This window comes from Chinchilla lanigera, unplaced genomic scaffold (genome assembly GCF_000276665.1).
Source record: "Chinchilla lanigera isolate Chin_1 unplaced genomic scaffold, ChiLan1.0 scaffold00014, whole genome shotgun sequence".
Taxonomy (NCBI): domain Eukaryota; kingdom Metazoa; phylum Chordata; class Mammalia; order Rodentia; family Chinchillidae; genus Chinchilla; species Chinchilla lanigera.
Window position 1 is genome coordinate 2,383,817 of NW_004955415.1, and position 21,626 is coordinate 2,405,442.

The window sequence follows — 21,626 nt, forward strand, 5'->3', positions numbered from 1 at the left end:
TGGAATTTTCACGAAGTCTCCTTTCTAGCTGTCTGGCTCAGGGCGGGAAAAGCAAACACAGGTTAGTCAGAGCTGTCATCCTTCTGTCTGACGGGAAAGTTTTGATTTGGCAGAAGTATGGAGCTCCAACAAAGGAGGAGGGCTGTGTGGTGTCGAATTGCCCCCAAAGAGGACAGAAAGAGCAAAAATACATTTTTATGTACAAAATAAAGTACGAAGGGCAAAACCTCACCTGGCCTAAAAGCTTTAAAATACAGCATTTCACGCTGATCTCCTTGATCTTCCTCTTCTAAAGAAGGAGAGAGGGGCGGGGGAGAAACTGATACCACTGATGAATGGGGGGCAGAAGAGATAAGGTGGGATACGGGACTCCGGAACGTCAGGGTGTCCACTGTCCTGCCCTGGGAACCTTTGAAGCACTCTCCGTGACGAATCACATTATCTCCACGTTGACACGACCCAGTGAGACCACGATGGGAAGACAAATCAAAGGTCCTCCGTAAAGGAGCCTGCGATTCCTGGCTCACGTCTGCCTGGAGTTTTGCTTTGTGTGCTGGGCGGATGGGGTAGGAATGAGAGAGGAGGAGCTGGCACCGGAGAGTGTGAGGGCGGGGGGGGGGGGGGGGGGGGAGCGCGCCTACCTGAGCGCGCCCAGGGTGGGGGCAGAGGGCTGAAGGTGGGAATGCAAATCGGGCCTTTCTGAAGGGCCAATCAGGAGTCAGGTGAGAGGATTTGGGTCTCCAGCCGCCCCGGCCCAGGGAGTGAGCACGTGTGCGGGGTTCTGGGACCTTTGTCCCGCAACGTCACGCTTGGCGGGCACCCCTACGTGCCTCCTTCGTGTCTGCTCTGCTCGATTCTTCTGGCCTCTCCTCTCCACCCCGAGCTGTGCAGCGTGTCCGCCCCTGCTCACCCTCACCCCGGCTGTCCTTCGGGCCCGGCTCCCCTCTCAGCGCCGCGTCCGGAGCTTGCGGAGCTTGGCACGCGCGGGCCGGGCCGGGCGCCGCCTCCTCCTCGCGTCCGCCGTGCAGCCAGAGCCTGGCGCGGACTCCGCGGCGCTCCCGCCCGCCGGTCCGGTCCCGGGCGGCCCTGCGCACCCTGCGCCTGCGGCTCCCTCTCCCGGTCCGCAGTTTGTCCCGGGGGCCCCGGCTCCAGCCGGCTCGGCCTCGGGAACTCCTGCAACGTGGAGAGCACAGGAAACAGACCCATCACCTAACTCGCCGGGGAGCCGAGCTCTGCGGGGCTGCGGCGCTGCCTCCCGCTCCTCCCCCACGCCACCCCACCCACCCACCGCGCCAGGGCTCTGGAGGCCTCCGGGAGTCTCTCCCCCGACCCCCAGACCCCACCCCCGGCAGACAAAGAGCCTGGGCAAGTTCGCGGCCAGCCCCAGCGCTCCCGGAGCGGCTGCGCTCGCGGATCGCACTGGGGGCGCCCGGGGCGGGGAGCCGCGGCCGCCGAGCGCGGTCTGGGGAGAGCCGGAGATGCGCCCGCCTCTAGCCTGCGGCTGCTTCCTCTACCGACTGGGGCTTCTCTCGTTTGGAATCGTCTCAGGTAAGGGTTTCGGGGACTTTCCCGCTTCTTCGCCAGCCTCCTCGTGGACACCCGGAATGCAACAGTGTGCAGGGCCGGTGCAATGGGTGCTCGGTGCGCGGACTTCGCGGCGGCAATGAGAAAGAGCGAGCGTGTGCTGGTGCGGGTGCGAGTGCGGGTGCGGGTGCGGGTGCGGGTGCGGGTGCGGGTGCGGGGCTCAAGCTCGGAGGCGAAGCGCGCGTCTCCTGGCTGCATTGCCACTGTGCAAGTGATTCGTTTTTCCCTACCGAGGTAATGCTTGCAAAGGTACGTTTCAGCATCTGGAAGAAAACCGGAAGGTGCACGCTTTGCAAATCAGTTGTGTTGGAATCTTTGCATCCCTTTTCATCAACTAAGTGCAGTCACCAAACTTGGCGACCCGCTCCCTCTCCCACCCACACTTTCTCGTACTTCGGGGTCTGAGATCTGATCGCCAGACTGGAGAGCTGGCGAGCGTTTGGGGAGGTGGGCTAGTGGTCTGCCTGTGTTGGCGTGAGCCTGAGTGTCGCTGTGGGTCGGGAGCCGGGCGTGCTTGTGCGGCCGGAAAGCGGCACTTTAAGCCCGCACTTCTCTGCCCGCCTGCAGGACTGCAGTTCGCCCCCGACAGCGAGGAGTGGGAAGTCGTGTTTCCTGCACTCTGGCGCCGGGAGCCGGTGGATGCGGCTGGCGGCAGCGGGAGCAGCGCGGACCCCGGCTGGGCGCGCGGCGGAGGCACCCGGGCGCAGGCGGCCGGCAGCTCCCGCGAGGTGCGCTCGGTGGCCCCGGCGCCGCTGGCCGAGCCCGCGGAGGGTCAGGCCGAGCCCCGGTTCCGGCCTCCGCCGCTGCCGGGGGGTGAGGAGGACGAGGAGCTCGAATCGCAGGAGCTGCCGCGGGGGTCCGGGGGCGCTGCAGCCCTGTCCCCGGGAGCCCCGACCTCCTGGCAGCCTCCCCCCTCCCCGCCCCCGGCCCAGCAAGTCGAGCCGGACAGCGACGAGGTGTTGCTGCGGGTCCCGGCCTTCTCTCGCGACCTGTACATGCTGCTCCGGAGGGACGGCCGCTTCCTGGCTTCGCGCTTCGCCGTGGAGCAGTGGCCAAATCCGGGCCCTGACCCCACGGGGACGGCATCCGTCCCGCGCCCTCCCGTGCCTCCCGACGCCGCCTGCTTTTACACCGGGGCGGTGCTGCGGCACCCCGGCTCACTGGCCTCGTTCAGCACCTGTGGAGGTGGCCTGGTAAGCGTCTTCCCTACCTATTTCTCTGCCTTTCCTGCTGCTCCTATCCTTCCAGGTTGATCTGCTTGCACCTAGCCCTACCCTTCCAGCGTCTTCCTTCTGAATTTAAAGTCACACTGCCCCACCACCGTGTCTACACCGGCTGCTGCTTCCATTGAGACATCTCCACGGCAGACAATGAATGGAAGTCTAATTAGAAGTATAGATGTGTAGGTTTTAATGACTATAAATGCTTTTGAATACTAGATGACATTCTACCTTCTCCTTACTTCCTGCCAGTGGTTCAACTTCCTTCTGTTCTCCTGTGTTTCTAAAATAAACCCACCAGGGGATGTCCTTTAGCAGATAGAAAGGAACCAGTCTGCTCCCTGCTAAATCTCTTCCCCATCCAAGGGTCCTTATCTATTCTCTTAGTTTTATGTGCTTGTTTTTTTTTTGTCCTACTTCCAAGTTGTGAGAACACTTCTTTAGGGAATTGCACGCTGGCAGCTGTCTAGAATTTAAACACATCCACAGCATACTAGACACCTGTTGCAGGTTCCTGTCCAAGGCAGGAGTGGAAAGGAGTCCACTGAACGTTCGGCACTGTTGTCAAGTGGGTGGCGCTGGAATCTGATTAGCATTCAAAGGCTCCTGGTTCTCTGACCTCAGATTTTCCTTTATAGGGTTACATTTTATTTGACAGCGGTTCCTTTTTTCTCTGTGCTTCCTATAGACAAGTACCAAGTAGCCTTTGCTAAGAGGCCTGGTGGGGCGGGAGAGTAAAAGCCACTTGCCCTGTTAATAGACACTGTTCAATTTTTCTCTCTGTCTGGGCCAACTGTTTGGAATGATGACTGCTTTCCATAAGGTGGGCTCTGGGTGTCGTTCCTGAAGGGTAAAATATATAAAATAAAATTAGCATGCTAACTGTTTGTATATGCACAGGTGAGTGGAATTAAGTAAATTCAATTCGTTGTACAAACATCACCAGCACGGTCTTTACTTTGAGTACAAGGCAAAAGCACTGAAGAAATCTACAAGAACTTATATGAAGGCAGATTGCTTATTTTGAAGAAAAACCCAACATCAATGGTTAGCACAATAAAAAGCACCTAAACACACCTAAAGTTAAACTGGAAAGGTTTACATATGCCCCTCTAAAATCCAGTAGTCAAATGAAGTAAATTGCTGGGCAGGGCTGGTTTTTTGTTTTGTTTTGTTTTGTTTTTACTAAGGATGAATATTCGAATAGGGACATAGGTGTAAATGAGAAAATGACGTGGAACAATTACATGAAAATCCTTAAAAATCTTTAAAAAAGGAAAGTATTTGAAATTTTTTTGTGGAGCTGATGTTTGAGATTTCATTGGGGAAAATATTTTGTAGAGATTTCATTGTCTACTAGATTTTGGATAGAGATTAAATAATTACACATAGAGAGTTCCTGGTGTGGTAGTAGCAATAGAGGATAAACATTCCACTGTGTTGCAATGTGGGTTCTTGGTCAGATTTTCCAAATGAGCTGTGTCCTCTCTTCATACATAAGAGAGCAAAGTTAGAATTATGAGTAGGTTTTTCATGGACTGAACACAAGTTTGACACACCTTCCTGTTTATCACGTTGGATTTCTTCTCACTTTTCCTTCTAGCCACTTATATATATTTCTGAACTGGGAAGTCTTTGTTATTGAGGAAAACTGACATTGCCAGAAATACAGTATAGCAGTCAGACTTTGCGCAAAAATGTTAGGCAAATAGCCAAGAAGGGTGGGTTTGGTACTCCACGCTCTGCCCTCCCAGCCTCCTTCCCTTAGGAACTCATGGATTAAAAAACAGAGAGCACAATTTGTTATCTAAACTCTGGCATTTAGACAAACATTCTTTAAAAAGAATGAGATGATTGAATTTAAAATGGGATGATATAATTAGGATCCTGTTCAATGTAGTTTAAATCCTGTATTAGGGACTAGAATGCCCTGCCTTTAGGAACTCAGAGGAGAAAGGTTGCGTAGTCAAGTGGTTAGGACACAAAGAATCCTGAAAAAAGTGACAGCCCCCGTGATGAACCAATTGTTATCCCTAGCAATGCAGCCCGCTAAGGGAGCTGTGGAAGTCTTCCTGAAATAGAAGGAGTCTGACTGAGATCTGAAGCATGAGGAGACTTTATCCAGGCCAAAATAAAAAAAGAAGACAAGACGGGGGAGGTTGCTGAGGAGTCTTGTAGGTAGAAGACACTGAATGGAGGTGTAAGAGTTTAGGTCCTGTTAAGGAAACAAATAAAATATCAACAACAAAAAAATACTCCCATGACTAGGACAAAGATGCAATACTGAGAATAGACTAGTGATGGTGAACCTGCGGCACAGGTGCCACAGTGGGCTGTTTGTATCACTGAAAGCTCTAAAAGGTTAGCCATCTCTGTTGAGCTAGGCTTTCAAAAGCCTCTGACAGTGTGGAGGCCCTTTCTAACAATGCGTGTTCACTGGCCTGTGTTCATGCTGGCCTACATTTTTAGAATTCTGTGATCCTATTATTCTAATTGAAAAAGATTAAAATATTTATATACATGAGATGAAATATTTATGAATACAATTGGCTTTAATTTAGAACAATATTTTTCTTAAAGTTTTGTATTTTTCAGTTGCTCAGAAAAGAGAACACTAAGTATGGCTTTCTCTTCCCTCCCTTTGGCTCATTGTGCCTATGATTTAACATCTTATCATGAAGTATACTTTCATGTCTAGCAACCAGTCTGTGCTCTTGCCTGTGGCGAGTTTGGGACAAGCCCATTTTGGGACCTCTTCATTTTAGATAAGTCAGTGGGCTGAGAGCTAATGTGAGAGCCGGTACCAGAGCAGCAATGAAGGAAGAAGTGCATGACAGGAATGATCCCCAAGCCTCTTCCTAGGAAACAGATCCTTGGGTATCCATAGGTAGACATTTGCAAGATTGCTGAAGTTATTCTCCAGATATTGATTAATGTGAAAAGTGCCAGAATAAGATTTTCCTGATGAGTATTACCTCATCAAATACTTAATCTTTCTTCAACTTATATTTATAAAATGTACAAATCATACCTTCATATCTAGCAACAAATCCATGAAGTGTTATTGTCTATACTCTGTTTAGACTATTACTGAATGATAATCTCATTCAAGCTATACATTAGATTGCATAGGCACAGAAATATCATGATACTAAGCAATTAAGTACATACTGAACAATTCCTATGACTAAAGTATTTTGCAGATACAGAAAATACAGAAAGCAGATGAAGAAGCCTTGGTTTGTTTAAAGGAGCTCTCCACCTAATGTTCAGTCACAAATGTAAACATGGGAATGCAATAGGCAGAGGTCTATGCAAATAGAGACACGCTCACAGTGCTCTGATGGTCGTAGTTTGTTCCTTTCTATTTCCAACATGTTGTAAAGTGTCTAGTTTTTTATAGACACTAAGTAAAATCACTGAATAGTAATAAACAACCATAACATACTTTATTATATTTGAAGTGATAGTCTTTGAATGAATAAAATATATAAAAGGAACAAATATTTAGAAACAGTAGAACAGTTGTATTTTCGGAGAATTAACACACAATGCTCTTTTTGAAAAACAAATCTAAGCACTGAACCAAATTTAGTAGATCATTCCCTATGGCTGGCTACATAGATTATTTTTGCAGGATGATTAATAGTGGCTATTAAATCTTTTACTACTTTACTTCAGTGAAGAGTTTTAAGCATTCGTAATCATTTTGATTGGCCTTTGATACAGAATGTGGAGCTTTCTGGCACTTTATCATGTTACTTAAAGAAAGTTGCACTGCAGCAAGTTGTGAACAAGCCCGTTTTGGGCCGGTTCACCTCAGACAGGTCACCCTGTGGAGGAGCAGTGGGAAGCAGGTCTGAGCGTAGCGATGAAGGGAGTGCATGACAAGGACAGGTGGAGCTGACACTCGAATGGAAAGATGGAGATTACAGATGGACCTCATATGTTTACCTTCTTCCCTCAAGCCACATTTTAGAACTGATCTGAAAGATATTCTAAACAAATATGAGTATTTGTAAGTGTTTGTAAGTGAATGCCATTAGTAAATCAAACAATATATCGTGAAAGACTGAAAAAGTTTGGTTTCAGTTAGTGAGAACATGTAGACTTCAGAAAACATGCGTGAACAGTGGCAGATGCACCTGTGGCTCTCTGCATGCAGGGAGAGGAAACGGAGTGCACGGAAAGCAACCTGGACGATGGCAGAATGATTTTGTCAACCGCTGGAAGCCACATGTGTGTCCTTGGACAGAGCAGAAAAGACAGAGACAGAGTTCTCCTGGGCAGATTGGTGATACTGAGGGCATAGAAAGCTCCCACTCTCAAAAGATGAGCTATTGTCTCTGGACCCATTGGAAGGGTCTACCATCTCCAAATAACTGGATTACAGCTTAGTAAACTGAGCTAGTCAAAACAGATGAGTGGGCAGGAAGGAAAAAAGATGAGACAATACCTAGGAAATGATAATTTTACAAAGTGAGCTATGTAAAAGAGTCATCAACTACTACTTATCTGATACAGGAGGCAACAAAATTAATAGAATAAATGGAATAATGGAACTACTCAGAGGAATAACAGCAGGTATGTATTTGTGGAAAATAATTGCTCTGCATAAAAAGTGATTGAATACAGTGGTACTGAAATTGTAAGGACACTAGAATAAAAGCTGTCCTAAATGTACAAACTGATAGGTAAATTTGTGACCTGGAAGATCAAACCCAGAAATTATTTCAGAGCATCATACAAAAAAACAAATCAATATATGGAATATGAAAGAAGAGTTGTGAGCAATGATTCATGGATCTAGATCTGAAATTTCTCTAATAGGAGTCATTTTTTAAAAATCAGTTGAAGATAAAGATTTTGAATTGCATCCAGTTGTATGAGACTCACCAGCCAAGCTTTGGGTAAAAAGTCATAGATGACTTTTATGTTTTGTTTTGTTTTATATTTCTTGAAACAGGGTCTCACTCTGTAATTCAGGCTGACCTTGAAATAACTACATAGCCCAGGCTCACCTTGAACTCATGGCAATCCTCCAGAGAACTGGAATCACAGGTGTGTACCACCACACCCATCTTAGACTATTTTTTTTTTGAATGTAGGTGAGATAGATGGTGTTCCAGATGAGCCTTTCTTAGCATTCACCAACACCACTTTCCAATAAATATTTACATTTGGAAATGCAAAAGAATTTATGTGTACAACGCTGAATTTTAAAAATCGTCAGTCCTTTTAAAGCTATTTCATCTCAAATAGAATTAGAGTAATTTTTTTTGGCCACTTACCTCATTTTCCCAAAATTGTCATAGAAACAAAGAAGTACTTAGCACTTGTGTATCACCAGCCTTAAAATGTAGTGCTTGACGAAATTATGTACTTGCAGAGTGTTGTGCCTGCATGTGTTACAACAAATATGACTGAGTGTTGGTAAACAAATAGGCCAACTGTGGAAATAATCATGTGTCACAAAAAAGGAACAGCCCACTTGCCACCATTGCAGCAGGCCCCCATCACCCATTTTCTGGATGGTGTACAGAGTGATGTTTAATTCAGTGCCTTCATATAACCCATGTTGGTTAGAAAGAGGTGGAAACATTTTTTTGTATCAGAATCAGTTTATCAAAGATAAAACACAAAACTTCAAAGTGAAGGACCAGCCATCAATCTCATGTGGCATAAGTAAAGAGAGAGCCAAGACTTTAACACACTAGTAAATTAAAGATAAAGAGAAAATCTTGCAGGTTTAACAGGGGAGATGATCTATATCGGGATGTTAGCTGACCTTAAAAGACTGAGTCAGTAATACAGCATGCCAGGGTGTCAAGTATCTTTAAAGTTCAGAGAAGTGGCTTTGAATCTTGGCCTATATACTCAGCGAAACTATCATTCAAATCTGAGGTCAAAATAAAATACTATTTTCAAAATTATAGAGACTCAAGTTTTACCACACAGAACTGTCAGAAGAGTGCAATGAACTATCTTCACCTCGTGCATGTTCTCAGGTTATTCCTCAGTGTTCCTTCTGGAGATATAAACTACTCAGTTCTAGCCTATGAGTTGATTTGAAAGTAGCTGATGTATAAACAAATAAATATGTATAAATAAGTGTCTGACTTTAAAAATCCACACTATTTACACACATATACACACATGCATATGTGTGAGATTATCACAAATGCGTGCCTTTTCTCAACAGTTTTAACAAATTTGATCTCAACTGTGTGCCATAACCTACTTAATCCTTTTGGTCTTGGTGGATAGTTAATTGATTCCAATATTTTCCTATTATGAACAGTGTTACGTCTGGAAAAGACTTTCTGCTTTAGTAATGCTTGTTTGTGTCAAAGGGCATGTGTATTGGTAATTTGTAGATACTTCTGCTCATAGACATGATATCACTTTGTGATTTCAGGCCAAAAGATGATGTGAGATTATTATGGCCAGACGCCTGTATGAGTGTTATTAAAACTTTTTATTTTTATAAAATCTAATAGAAAAAATTTTATTTGAAGGTAGTTTTAATTTACATTTTTTATTGTTACTGATGAGGTTGTATGATGCTTTTTATTCTCATTTTCTTTCTGATAGATCTTCTTATCATGTCGTTTACTCATTTTTCTATTACACTTTTGGCCTTCATTTCTAATTCTGGAGCTCTTTATGTGAATATTTTAAAAGGCCAGTGTTAAGTACAAACTAAAGCATGCAAACCTAGAAAATTTATGAAGTGTGTAAAATAAATCTTCTGTAGTTTTGCCATCTAGCAGTAAATACCGTTAAACTTTTTAATATTTATGATGAAGAGGAAATGATATCATATGAACTATAATTTTATCAAATTTAATGGTAAGCTGGGAAAAGCACATTTTTAAAACTCATTTTTGATCCATAAAATGGGTACAAATGACATAGACTGAGAATATCTGAAGAACATAGTTAGGGAATACTTAAATTTATACACTGTAGGAAAGCAAATTAGGAGAGGTTTCCTTTGGTTTTGTTGCTGTTGTTTTTGTTCTGTTCTTTTTTCTTTTCTTTTCTTTTTTTGATACAGAGTCTCACTATGTAGTTCAGGCTGGCCTTGATCTCACTGTGTAGCCCAGGCTGACCTTGGTCTCACAGTGATCCTCCTGCCTCAGCCCCTCAAGTGCTTGGATTACAGGCATGCACCACAACACTTGCTAGGAGAATTTTTGTACAGTATTACAGTTTTAAAGGTACTTATTCTTGTCAGCAATTCTATTTCTAGGAATTGAGAGAAATCTAAAGATTTATGTATAAGGTTATTCACTGTCGCATTAAGAACACTCTATTCATCAGGAGTGCACTTGTGATAGCTATCCATTGCTCTAAAAGCTCAGGAACCAAATAGAAGAAATACTTCTTGCTTTAACGCATTTATAGTTTTGTAGAAACCATGGTTTTGCTTCAACTTCTTGAACTTCACGCTCATTGTATTGTGCTTTTTGGTTCATTTAGTGCTTCACATCTCTATGACAAAATAGGTGGTCTTTAAGTGCCCTATCTTTAGAGCATTCCATCATTTTCCTGTTCAACATTTGGAATAGCATGGCTGATGCAGTGATACGTAGGGAGAATTACTGTACTTAGAGTAAAACAATACATAGACAACTCCAGTCTTATTTAAGGAAGTGATGCACTGGGTTCAAATAAACAGAACAATTGTGCCGATACAATGTGCATGCTATTTTCACATCAAGTGTTAATAAATATGTATTCCTATATTGATCAGCATTTTACTTGCTTGAGAGAATTGGGGTATGGGCCAGTTTTGTAAGAGGCAGTTTTGTTTGTTCAGTAGTGCATAAATAATTATATTTACTTGTCTGAAGCTTTATTTACTGAATCAGAAACAAAGTATACTTTTAAAATAAGAAAATACTCATAACAGTCTGAAAATATTTTTTACTCAACACTGAAACAGGACACTTGTGTTGAGCTCGTGTACAATTGAATGTTACCATGTAATTGGTTTATGTCTCAGCGTTTATGTCTTTGTATTTGCTGAACAAATTATCAGAAGAATTTCAGGTTCCCTATGGGGACCGTAGTACATTCAAGAAGTAATCCTGGCACATTTTTGGGCAATTGGAGAACCAGGAGTTCTTCTTGGATTAGCCTTGGACTTGAAGGTTTTCCTGAAAAGCAATGTTAAGGTTCCCTTAGCCAAGTGCAGGACGTAATTTAATGCAGTGTGCGTTTAGGGTGCACCTCGACTGAGGACATCATCATCTTGTCTCCATCTTGTCTCCATCTTGTCTGTACTCCAGTGTCAGGACCCAGACGGAGAGAAGTGAGAAAATGGGAGCTCAGCCACTCCACTGATACCCAGATATTTTTATAGAATGATTACATGGTGGTATTAGGAAAGACCTTGGAGATTAGATAGTTTAGTACTTTTCTTCCTCCAGCAAAAGGAACTTGATTTCATTTCATGATTAATGTCCATAGTATCTGCAATACATCAATTAGTTAGACTTCAACTGAGATGATCAGAGAATAAAGGTGATGAACCAGGCCAGCTTGGTGTTATTAAACATCTCTGCTACTTTGCTATTCCAGGGAGAAGGGGAAAGAGAGGGGAGGAGAGAGAGAACTTGGGAGAGATTTTATGATGATTTTTTTCCCTTTGTCAGTATACAAGACAAACATAAGGGTGCTTTTACCCCATTTTTGTTTTGTTCCTTTGCTTCAGCATGGCTTCAACTGCTTATACAATGAGCACATATCATAGCCTTTGACCAGCCTTCTTGAAATCCATTTTATTAAAGTGTGTTGTACAGACACCACCAGTACAAAATCATGAAGATATACAGCAAGTACAAGTGAAGGTTAAAAAAAAAAACAAACCAAAAATAATAAAAATAAAATAAAATAAAAAACAAGTGGAGGTTTAGAGAGGTGGAGACTATTTTGTCTGATTGTTTTCATAATTTCAGCTTTTACACTAAAGTCCATGATTCATTGATCTTTGCGAATGATGTGAGGTAAAGATCTAAATTCATGTTCCCATATCTCTTTCCAATTGTCCAATAATTCCGGTTGTCTCTCTGCATTGTTTGTGAAGTGACTGTACTTTCCTCATGAATCATCACTGCAAGTTTGTCAAAAGTGAATTGACTACAACATAAGAATATATTTTTGTTCTCTTAAATTATATTTTCATCCTTGTATTAGGTCCATACTGCATTAATTTATGTAGCTTTACAATGTTTTGGATTGGAGAAATTTAAATCATTTAACTTTGATCTTCTTTTCAAAACTGTTTTGGCTATTTTAGACCCTTTTATTTTTACATTTCTATATACAGTTTAGGATCAGATTGCCAATATCCACAAAGAGCCTGCTGGGATTTGATAGAGATGGTGCTTAATCTAAAATTCAGTTCTGAAGACCTTCCATCTCAAACAGTGAAAAAGTAGGTCTCTGTTTCTTTCTCTTTGTGTCTCTTTCTGCCTCTGTCTCTCTGTCTCTATGTCTCTGTCTCTGTCTTGTTCTCTCTCTGTGAAAGGAATCATTATAACAATCATTCAGGAATATTTTTGAACGGTCAGTTGATTACTAAGGCATTAAGTTAGTGATAGCTGATGTTATATTTAAAATGGTCGATTTCAATTGCCATGATTTCAATTTCACAAAGGATTTATGAGAACAAGGTAGCCAAGACGTTCATTGGAGGAATACCAATAAGGTATACAAAAGCAGAATGTCCCACAAGGAATTAGTGTATCCACAGGATTTGAACATGAGCCCGGGTACCAGACTCTCATCTGTCCTACTAAAATAAAAAAGACCAAAAATTCTTTAGGGTTTGAGGTAAAATCAAGCAAATAGATAAATGCAGACTAATAAAATTCAAATCTTTTCCAGGAAGTGGATTAATTGACAAGAATTCAGCGTCTCTAAATGTAAGGTTGTATGAAAATTACTTGTGTATTTAGTCAAGCAAAACCAAGGACTTCTTCACAGTACTTCATATAAAAAGTATAATCATTGTAGTTTCTCTGATATTTTGAATATTGAGAGATATCTCCACATTATAGGAGTTATGATTGAGGAGACAGGAAATAAAGGCTCCTTGACCATTAGAGGATTAATTTTATAATAATATATTAACATCTAGTAAAGGAAAGACATACCTTGTGCGGGAGTTCCCCTACCCACTCATAATTTCACATACTGAGATTTCAGTTACCTCCTTTCAACCTGTCTAAAAATATTAAATGGAAAGTTCCAGAAATAATTAATAAGCTTCACATTTTTCAACTTTCTCAGTAGTATGAGCAAATATTGCACAGTTTTGTTCTCTCACCCCTAGGATGAGAATCAGCATCCCTTTGTTGAGTGCCTCTCTGCCGCTTGTGCTAGTCATCCTGTCAGTCAACTAGTCTCCATGTAAGGTATTAGATTGACTGTCATGATATCACAGTATTTGTGTTCAAGTATCTCTTACTTTACTTAATAATGATCACAAATGTAATTATTTTGGCAATTTTATCACAGTATAGTGCTATAAGTTTTCTATGTTATTACTGATTATTGTTATTAATCTTTTACTGTGAGTAATATGTATATTAAACTTTATCACAGGTATGTACTTTTAAGAAAAACAGCATACATAAGGTTTGGTGCTATTCACATTTTCAGGCAACCTCTGAAGGGATTGGAATATGATTCCTGTAGGTAAGATGGGACTACTGTAGTTAGTTACAATAAATAATTTTCCTCATTTTAATAGCTCTCACATGTTATAGCAATGACAGCATCTTGGAATTGATGCAATTTGATAAGATTACAAATGGGATTGGAGCCATTTTAGGAAATAAAGATTTATGAAAGTGAAGGTTCAACTGTTATGAAAGAAGGCTCAGTAAATGAAAGGGAATGTTATCCACACGGTTATATCTAAATCTTTAGTGTTGAGTAATAATGCATGGAAATATACATGGTAAAGAAAAACTTTATAATTTTTAAATGTATTTGAATTTCCTCTGGTGATTATAGGTCAGGATGAAATCAAATTTTCATCGTATAAGTCATATAGTCCTTCAGGATATAATTTAAGGGACAACATGAACCCAAGAATTCTGTCATGAGGGATGCTCTGGAGTACTCAGAAGACAGACAAGACATAAATGCAAATACTCTTGAAAGTCATGTTTTAGCTAGTAAATGGTAGGTTAAAGCAATAGATCTGCTTATTAATTTAACTTTCTGAGTGTTTGTTTTGCATTTACAGCTTTCTATAGCTTCTTCTACTGATTAGACTTCAAGAGTTTACATAGCTTATGTGAATTAACCCAACCTTCTTAGGAGGGAGGTAGAGTCATGGAAAGGGTTAATGGATGGAAAGATAAAAAGTAAACCCAATGATGCATACTTGGAGTGTGTTGAGTTTAAAAGTATAGAAACCATGTATTTCCATTCTAAATGCATTGGAATAACATGCTACACTGTCCTTGGGGACAGCCTACCACTGCACATTAATATGCTTTAAAAGGTCTCCAAAGCATTTGCCTAGAGTTAACTCAGTAGTAGTATTTTAGTAAGTGTTCTAATAACTTGGCTGTGCTTGCGTTTGGCTGTGGAGTCTCCACAAGTGCACAGTGTCCAATTTTTGGATCTTTGGTCACATCGTCTTACATGTTCATGTTCTGAACCTATTAATAACTCACCATAGGCTCGTAAGAGAATCCGTGAGACTCTATGTTGGAACTCGTACAATCAACTATCTACTTAATCCTTCTCTCATTTCTTTCCATTACACCTTCCTTGAGAAGCTGCATGTTCAATCTTGTACTTTTGCTTGTATGTTCTTTTTCTGTTGCTCTGAATTGGATTTCAGTAATTTAAATTGGATAATTAAAATATACACATGAAAGAGAAAACTGAAGAATCATCACAATATAAATGACAATAACATAGGTTTAGGTTTTTAAAAAAATTTTTAGAGTTCATAAACTTCATTTATTAATTATTTAGTGGTTGAATGGTTACATATTTTTTAGAAAACAAGTGACCAGTTCAAGGAAATGCTAACATATTAAGCCCAATTTTTTGAATTAAATTTTACTTTAAGGTCTCTATAGTATGTTGCTTGGTGGAAGAAGTATATTGTGGTTTCTTTGGTCAACAAACTAATTAGTGTCATTTGTTAATACCAGCCTGGTTTGTACATGCAAGTTTTATTTTTTTTTTGATAAGGTAAGACACTCTTTAAATTACACGTATAGAAAGTGCTAAAATAATTTACATACATGACAAAAGAATAACCTCTTGTATCATAGCACTAGTAGAGAGTAAAAAAAAGGAACATAACTTGCAAGAGTAGAAAGAAATACTAGGTTCTTCTACTAATCGGATATGCAAGGGCAGGTAGGAGCAACTTCACCTTTTTCTTTATCAAGTTAACCAATGAAAATCAGTAAAAGAGATGCTGCTATGTCTAATTTGAATTGATTAACAAAAAAGACTGAAAGCCCAAAATATACTCTAGTAAGTGCTATACTATAGTACATATTTATCAAGCAACATTGTATGCCACATTCATATTGTCATAAGGTATGAATAATTTTCACAGATGTATGCTGCCACTCAGTTTTATAGAGAAGAATGCAGAAGCTGTAGATTAAATGATACACTGAAATCAGGAATCTCATGAAATCCATGTGTGTGTGTGCGCACGCGCGTGCATTGAAGTTAGGTTGTTGATCTGGTTTTATCAGAAATAGATATATAATGTATTCATTTTATTTTAATTCTTTGATCCAATGTAGTGTGAAGAAATTAATGAGGAATAGATTTAAAAATAGAAATCTAATCTTTTTTTCTGTCTACTTTCTGCCGTTTAGTATCCTTAAAATTTTACAGCAAGGAGTTATTAGTACAAAGATTTCCTTTAAAATATGCTTGAAGTTATCTAGCATTATTACTTCTTCTAAAAGCAAGGAGATTACTGAATTCACCTTCCAATTTCATTTTTGGAAAAGTCTGTTGTTGGAAAAGCTTGACATCTTGGAATTAATGTTGGTCTGGTTTTTGGAATCTATACAGTGTTATGTGTCTCTCAGGACAGAAAATAGTTACAATAGCAATAGCTACAAACATCAATGACCACTTAAGAATCAGTTGTCAAGCTTTGGATACTGTATCCGGTATTTTTAAGTAATCAGTTTTTACAGTAACCTTATGAGGAAGATGTAAATATATCCATTTTATTGGACAGATATTTGAATAACTCACCTAACTTTACCGAGGAAGCAAGCCTGGGAGTCCAATCTAGATCTGCTCAATTTCAAGGCTGTTATTCTTTATTCATACAAGTGATTTGAAGACTGCACTGTGTAAACTATAACGCTGTGAAGTGTTTTCTCAGGAATGACCATGTTTTAGGTTTTAGGTTAAAGTGCAGAGGAGGGGAGTGTGAGAAGGAGGTAATTCCATTGTTTTCACCCTAACTGGATGTCATCAGCTTGTATATTTTATGTAGTATAATCTTTATATAATACTTGGTTTAAACAAGTGTCCTGTGGAATAAAGTTTAAAAGCCACAGAAACTTCTACTTCTAGACGTAAAGGAATAGTAGCTGAAAGTCAAGTAGGCTATATATATTTAGAATATCATTTATGTAATGCATTATATATTTATTTCTTTGTTTATACATAGTGTATGTACATAAATATAAATTTATAATTTCTATATAAACAAAATGCATATGATTTGTTTTTATTACTAATATGTGCATACTTAAAATGATCTATTTAGTCTGTGTGTTGGTTTAGGGTTATTTTGCAAGAGGAAACAATATAATATAGGACACATATTTTATAAGATTGTTTATAATAGTCACCTAAAGAATTGTATACAAGAGAGTGCAGGAAATCTGTCCACACACTAGACCAAAGAATCTAGCTGAGGTTCTGGATCCCAAGATTATGTCCTGCATGAGTCCAGTTGAAGACCTAGAGCCTGTAACAATGCCTCTCATGAATCCAACTGGAGGCCCAGAGCCCACGACAAAATCTCATGCAGGCCTGTTTCACAAATCTGTACTGGGAAGGCCAAAAGGTCAGTGATGGAATCCAGAAAGACTGCCAGCAGGATGAAGGGTCTGTGCTAGCAGGTTCAGGGATCTGCACTGGAGGAAGCGATGCTCAAAATAAGGACCAGAGCTCCCCCCAAAAGTACCACAGTCATCCTCAGCAACAGTAAGGTCCCAAGCTCTTCCGATGATCAGGAAAGGCCAAGTTCCCATCAGGAAAGGCAACGCGATGAACTTCTCAAGGAGACTGAGTAGTGCACCATCTTCCCCTCCGGAGCCAGGAAGCGATGCTCAAAGTGAGGACCAGAGCTCCCCCAAAGTGAACCAAAGCCATTCTCTGTGCCAGCAAGGTTGTGAGCTTGGAGGATGAAAACAGTTGAGCTCATCAGGAAAACCAGCATGACAAGCTCCTCCAGGAAAACTAACAGCTCCTTACAGCTTCTACCAGTTCCCAACAGCTTTTCTTCTTCTCCAGTTCTGCCTCTTAGGTTACTGGCAACAGTCCTCAGGTGGGCCTCCCACACCCAGCACCACACTTACTCAGTTAAACTGAGTGTTACAAGTTGACCACCAGTTGTCAATCTACCACAGTCTGATATGCATGTATATTATATATGTATATCTGTATCTTTATCAGCATATCTCAGTGCTTTGCTGCCATTGCAGAAAAGGCAGAACAGTAGTAATATGTGAAATGAAAGAAACAAATGAGGAATCTTAATATGTCCTAGCTCACAATTTGAAAGAGATTCCAGACTCTTGCACAGAGAGGAGACAAAAAAAATGCCCTGTGTTGTTGCAGAGACGGGCTTCAGATTCTGGAGATGCCAAGGAGGTAGAATTCTCAGAATAAATACTAAAGAGGTGAGACCTGTATATAAAGAGACTCCTCACAAATCACTGAAGGGTTTCTTGGGACTGTGTTTGAGTGCAGACCTAAGGGATATTTACAGAACTTTCTAACCCATCAAACTCACATACACATTACTTTTACAGTGCGTAAAGCACATACTCCATTAAATACCTTGTTCTGGGAAGCAAATAAGTTTCAGTAGATCTAAAGCAATATCATTGTACAATGTAGGTTTTCTTACCCCAGCAAAATTAGCTTAGAAATCAGAGAGTGGAAGATATTTGGGAAATTTTATAGTTTGAAATGATACATATCTAGAAAACATGTGCCAAAGGAAAAAAATTGCAAAGGATGTTAGGAAACAATAGGAACTGAATGAAAATGAATGATAATATAATATGTAGAAGGCAAGTAACATGAGGCAGGGAAATGTATCATACTAAATATAAAGGAAATGGGAAGAACTCAGATCAGCATCCTAAACTTGTACTTGAAGATATTTGGAAAAAAAAAGATAAAATGAAATGAAAAGCAAGCAAGAGGAAGAAATAAAAGTATCAATGAAAAAGAGAACAGAAAATTAATAGAGAAAGTCAAATAAAAAATTAATGCTTTGAAAAAATTCAAAGTAACTGTAAAAGTTCATATTCATCAAAAAAAAGTTAGCACAGATGTCCAGTGCAAATATATAGAATGGAGACAGATACAGAAGACGTTAAAGGGACTGCAAAGGAACATGATGGAAAAACTTTATGACAATAGATTAAGTAACTGTAAGGCACAGTTCTCAATTTGAGCATGGTGGCTCAGGGCAGGGGTCCGAGAGAAGTTGCAATGAAGCTGTTACATTCCTTAACCTACATAATGCGTTTAGGTAATGCACTCTCAGGTTGTCTTTGAGTCTTTATGGCATATTTTATATAGTTTTTTTTTTTTAGCTACAAAACATTGCTTATTTATTGCAAAATATGAGAGTAACATAGAGATAAATATATAAATATGGAAAGAATTCACAATCTCAAAGCCCTCTGTGAAGGTACTTCAGGGAGCAGTTTAATATGTATTCATCAAGAACATTCCTAAGGACTTATGCACAGCATACATAAACATGGTGCAGGTGTTTTTCTTGGAGCCCTACATTGCACTGCCCCTGAGTTCTAAATCCTTGACTCGAGATTTCTGCATAAGTTTGGGATAAGCAGGAAAGAAGAGTGAACGTCCACCCTGCGCGCCTTCTTTTGCATCTGCACAGGGGTGCCTTTGCTTCCTGTGTGTCAATTGCACAGAACATTCAGCTTTGAATGTTCTGTATACTATATACTTATAACAGCTTTGAATGTTCTGTATACTATATACTTATAACAAACTTCTATATACTTATAACAAACTTTGGTACTTTCTCAAACTTTCCATTCACATCATTTATTTCAGGGATTTCAGGAGTTTTGGTGAAGACTTAGAGTATTGTGGGATATGGATAGAGTAAAGGACCTTAGCATTCCATTATTCATTATTTCCCAGGCTTTCTCCACTGTCAATCCCTACTCTTTCAGGGTTGTGTTCTGATGTTCTATTTCCACACTTAGTCATACAGAACTGTTCATCTTTCCACCTGTCTTGGCTACAGACTTTCCATATCAAGGCATAAAAGTATACTGAAAATCAAAGGGCCCTCTAAGCCTTCCAGTTAACCAGATTCCTGTTTTAGGAACCGATTTGAATTGTTACCCCTTCCTTTTGCTATTCTTTGTTGTTGTTGTTGTTTGTTTTTTTCCGGTACCAGAAATCGAACTCATGACCTTGTGCTTGCCAGGCAGGTGCTGCGGCGCTAAGCTAAATCCCTAGGTCCCCCTATTGCTATACTACATGTGTGATGCAGAAGTTATTTCATGTAGGAATTTTGGTCTGTTTGGCTATTTTTCTCCAAATAAAGAGAACTTCCAGAAAACAAATTTCTTAATTACCAAATTAGTTATCTAAAATCCAATTATGAAAATGACAAGTATTTTTAATTGAATAGATTATGTAAATTAACTATCAAAAGAATGATCTAAAAAGGTGTATTACCATATGACACATTATTTGCAAAATCTCAGCGAGTTTTTTAAATGTACATTTCTATCCCCATACAACTTGTAACAAGCAAGAACTGCTGTGATTCCTGTGTTATCGGTGAGGCTCCGTGACTTTACCTTCACTTGTCATTTTCAGTCCTGCCATCATCTTCTAAATGACGGTAACAACATCTAATTTGCATCTCTGGAAACTACATCATATATGTTTATGCTTCCTACCATGGCATAATTTTATTTAATTACTTTTGTACTTAGATTTTTCTAAATGAATACTTATAACAAACTTCTCAGGATAATTCCATTTTTGTGATGTTATCGGTATTTAAAGTCGTATGGTATGTAAGTGGCATTATATATGTTTTCTTCAATAACTTGGTGGTGACTTTAAGAGATCTTTATACATTTGTTACTAATTTTTATTAGCTATATACATAACAAATATCTTTTCTAACTGTGGCCTGGAGATCCCTTCATGCCACTTATATACATCTACTTTTCAAAACAGCTCTATAGTAATGCATTATATGAATACACAATCATTTTGTAGACTGAAAACATAATGACCTTGTGGTTAAGACCAAGGAGATCTGCCTCCTGTTATCTTTGTTTCTTTGAGTAAAATATTTAATCTCTCTGAGATGCTGTTTCTTCATATGTAAAATAGGAAAAATATTTCCTACTATATATAGCTGTAGCTGAGATTAGAGAGGTAACAGAACTGTTCCAGAGCAGGATTTCTCAATCTCAGTAGCACTTTTTGGTAGATTGACTGTTGTAAGTGTTGCCTTAGGCATTGTGGGATATGTAATAGCATCTGTGAACTTCACATACTTCTGCCAGACAAAATGGATTTCCAGACATTGCCAAAGTGTCCAGACTTTCCTTTTGGGCTCCCCCAGCTTCTCAGAGTGCTCAGTCACACTCAGCAGAGAACCACTATTCTACAGAACAGTATAACACACGGTGTCAAAATTGCTATATGAGTCTGGACCCAGGTACAACAAAATGCTCTAAGAAACTCTTCACATGGACTACATGACGGACAGCTCTTGTTACAGTTGTGCTGTGAGAAAATAGCAGTGGCCAGGAGGAAAGATTCCCATTTTGCTAGGATTCTAGGCTGGAATCATTTTTACACTAAAAAAACCCCAGTAATTCCAAAATATACATCTGCACGTGTACACCCTTGCAAACTTCTATAAATACATCTGTAACATATATCTGGAAATAATATCTTTGAGGGAAGAGGACACACAACACTGCCATAATTAAAAGTTCCATGTATTCTATCTAATCCCCTTCCAAGAAATATACCAGTTTACATCTAACTATACCTGAAAATGGCCCTTTCCTCTTCATCCATAGTGAATATTAGCACTCTTTTTAGATTCAACATCATTCATGAATTTGTTTCTTTACACAATTTGCCTTGTTCTCTGAATTCTATGCTCATATTTGCACATTTTCTCATTAATTGTTTAGCATTTAAAGGTATATATAGTTCTCAATTACAAAGCTGTAAGTATATGGAGAAGCCCATATATTAATACATCTAGCACACAGATTTCATTATTGTTAACATTTTACCATTTTGTTTAAAAACTTTATTTTAAATTTTACACATCATGTAAAACCCTCATAGTACTTCTGTCCAGCCAACTTTTTTTTGAGTACCCAGATGCAACCACTGTTCTTAAATATACATTTTCATCCATACTTTTGTAATTTACTATGTGTTTGCATCCATAATTTTATATGCATGTGGCATTGTTTTATATTTTTAAAATTTGCCTAACTGGAATCATACTGTAAAAATCATTTTAGT

General features: G+C 39.8%; 1 protein-coding gene across 3 annotated transcripts in view; it reads left to right on the forward strand.

Moving 5' to 3' along the window:
- The first annotated feature begins 713 nt into the window (after positions 1–713).
- Positions 714–21,626, forward strand: part of Adamts19 (ADAM metallopeptidase with thrombospondin type 1 motif, 19) — a 232,925-nt gene continuing 212,012 nt past the window's right edge. For 2 of the 3 annotated variants that reach the window (XM_005380553.2, XM_005380554.2), the window contains exons 1-2: positions 714–1,548; positions 2,152–2,777. In XM_005380553.2, coding sequence (XP_005380610.1) covers positions 1,479–1,548; positions 2,152–2,777 — 696 coding nt within the window. In that variant the 5' untranslated portion in view covers positions 714–1,478. Of the gene's footprint in view, positions 1,549–2,151; positions 2,778–12,176; positions 12,250–21,626 lie in introns of those variants that run through there. The other variant, XM_005380555.2, reaches the window with a different exon arrangement.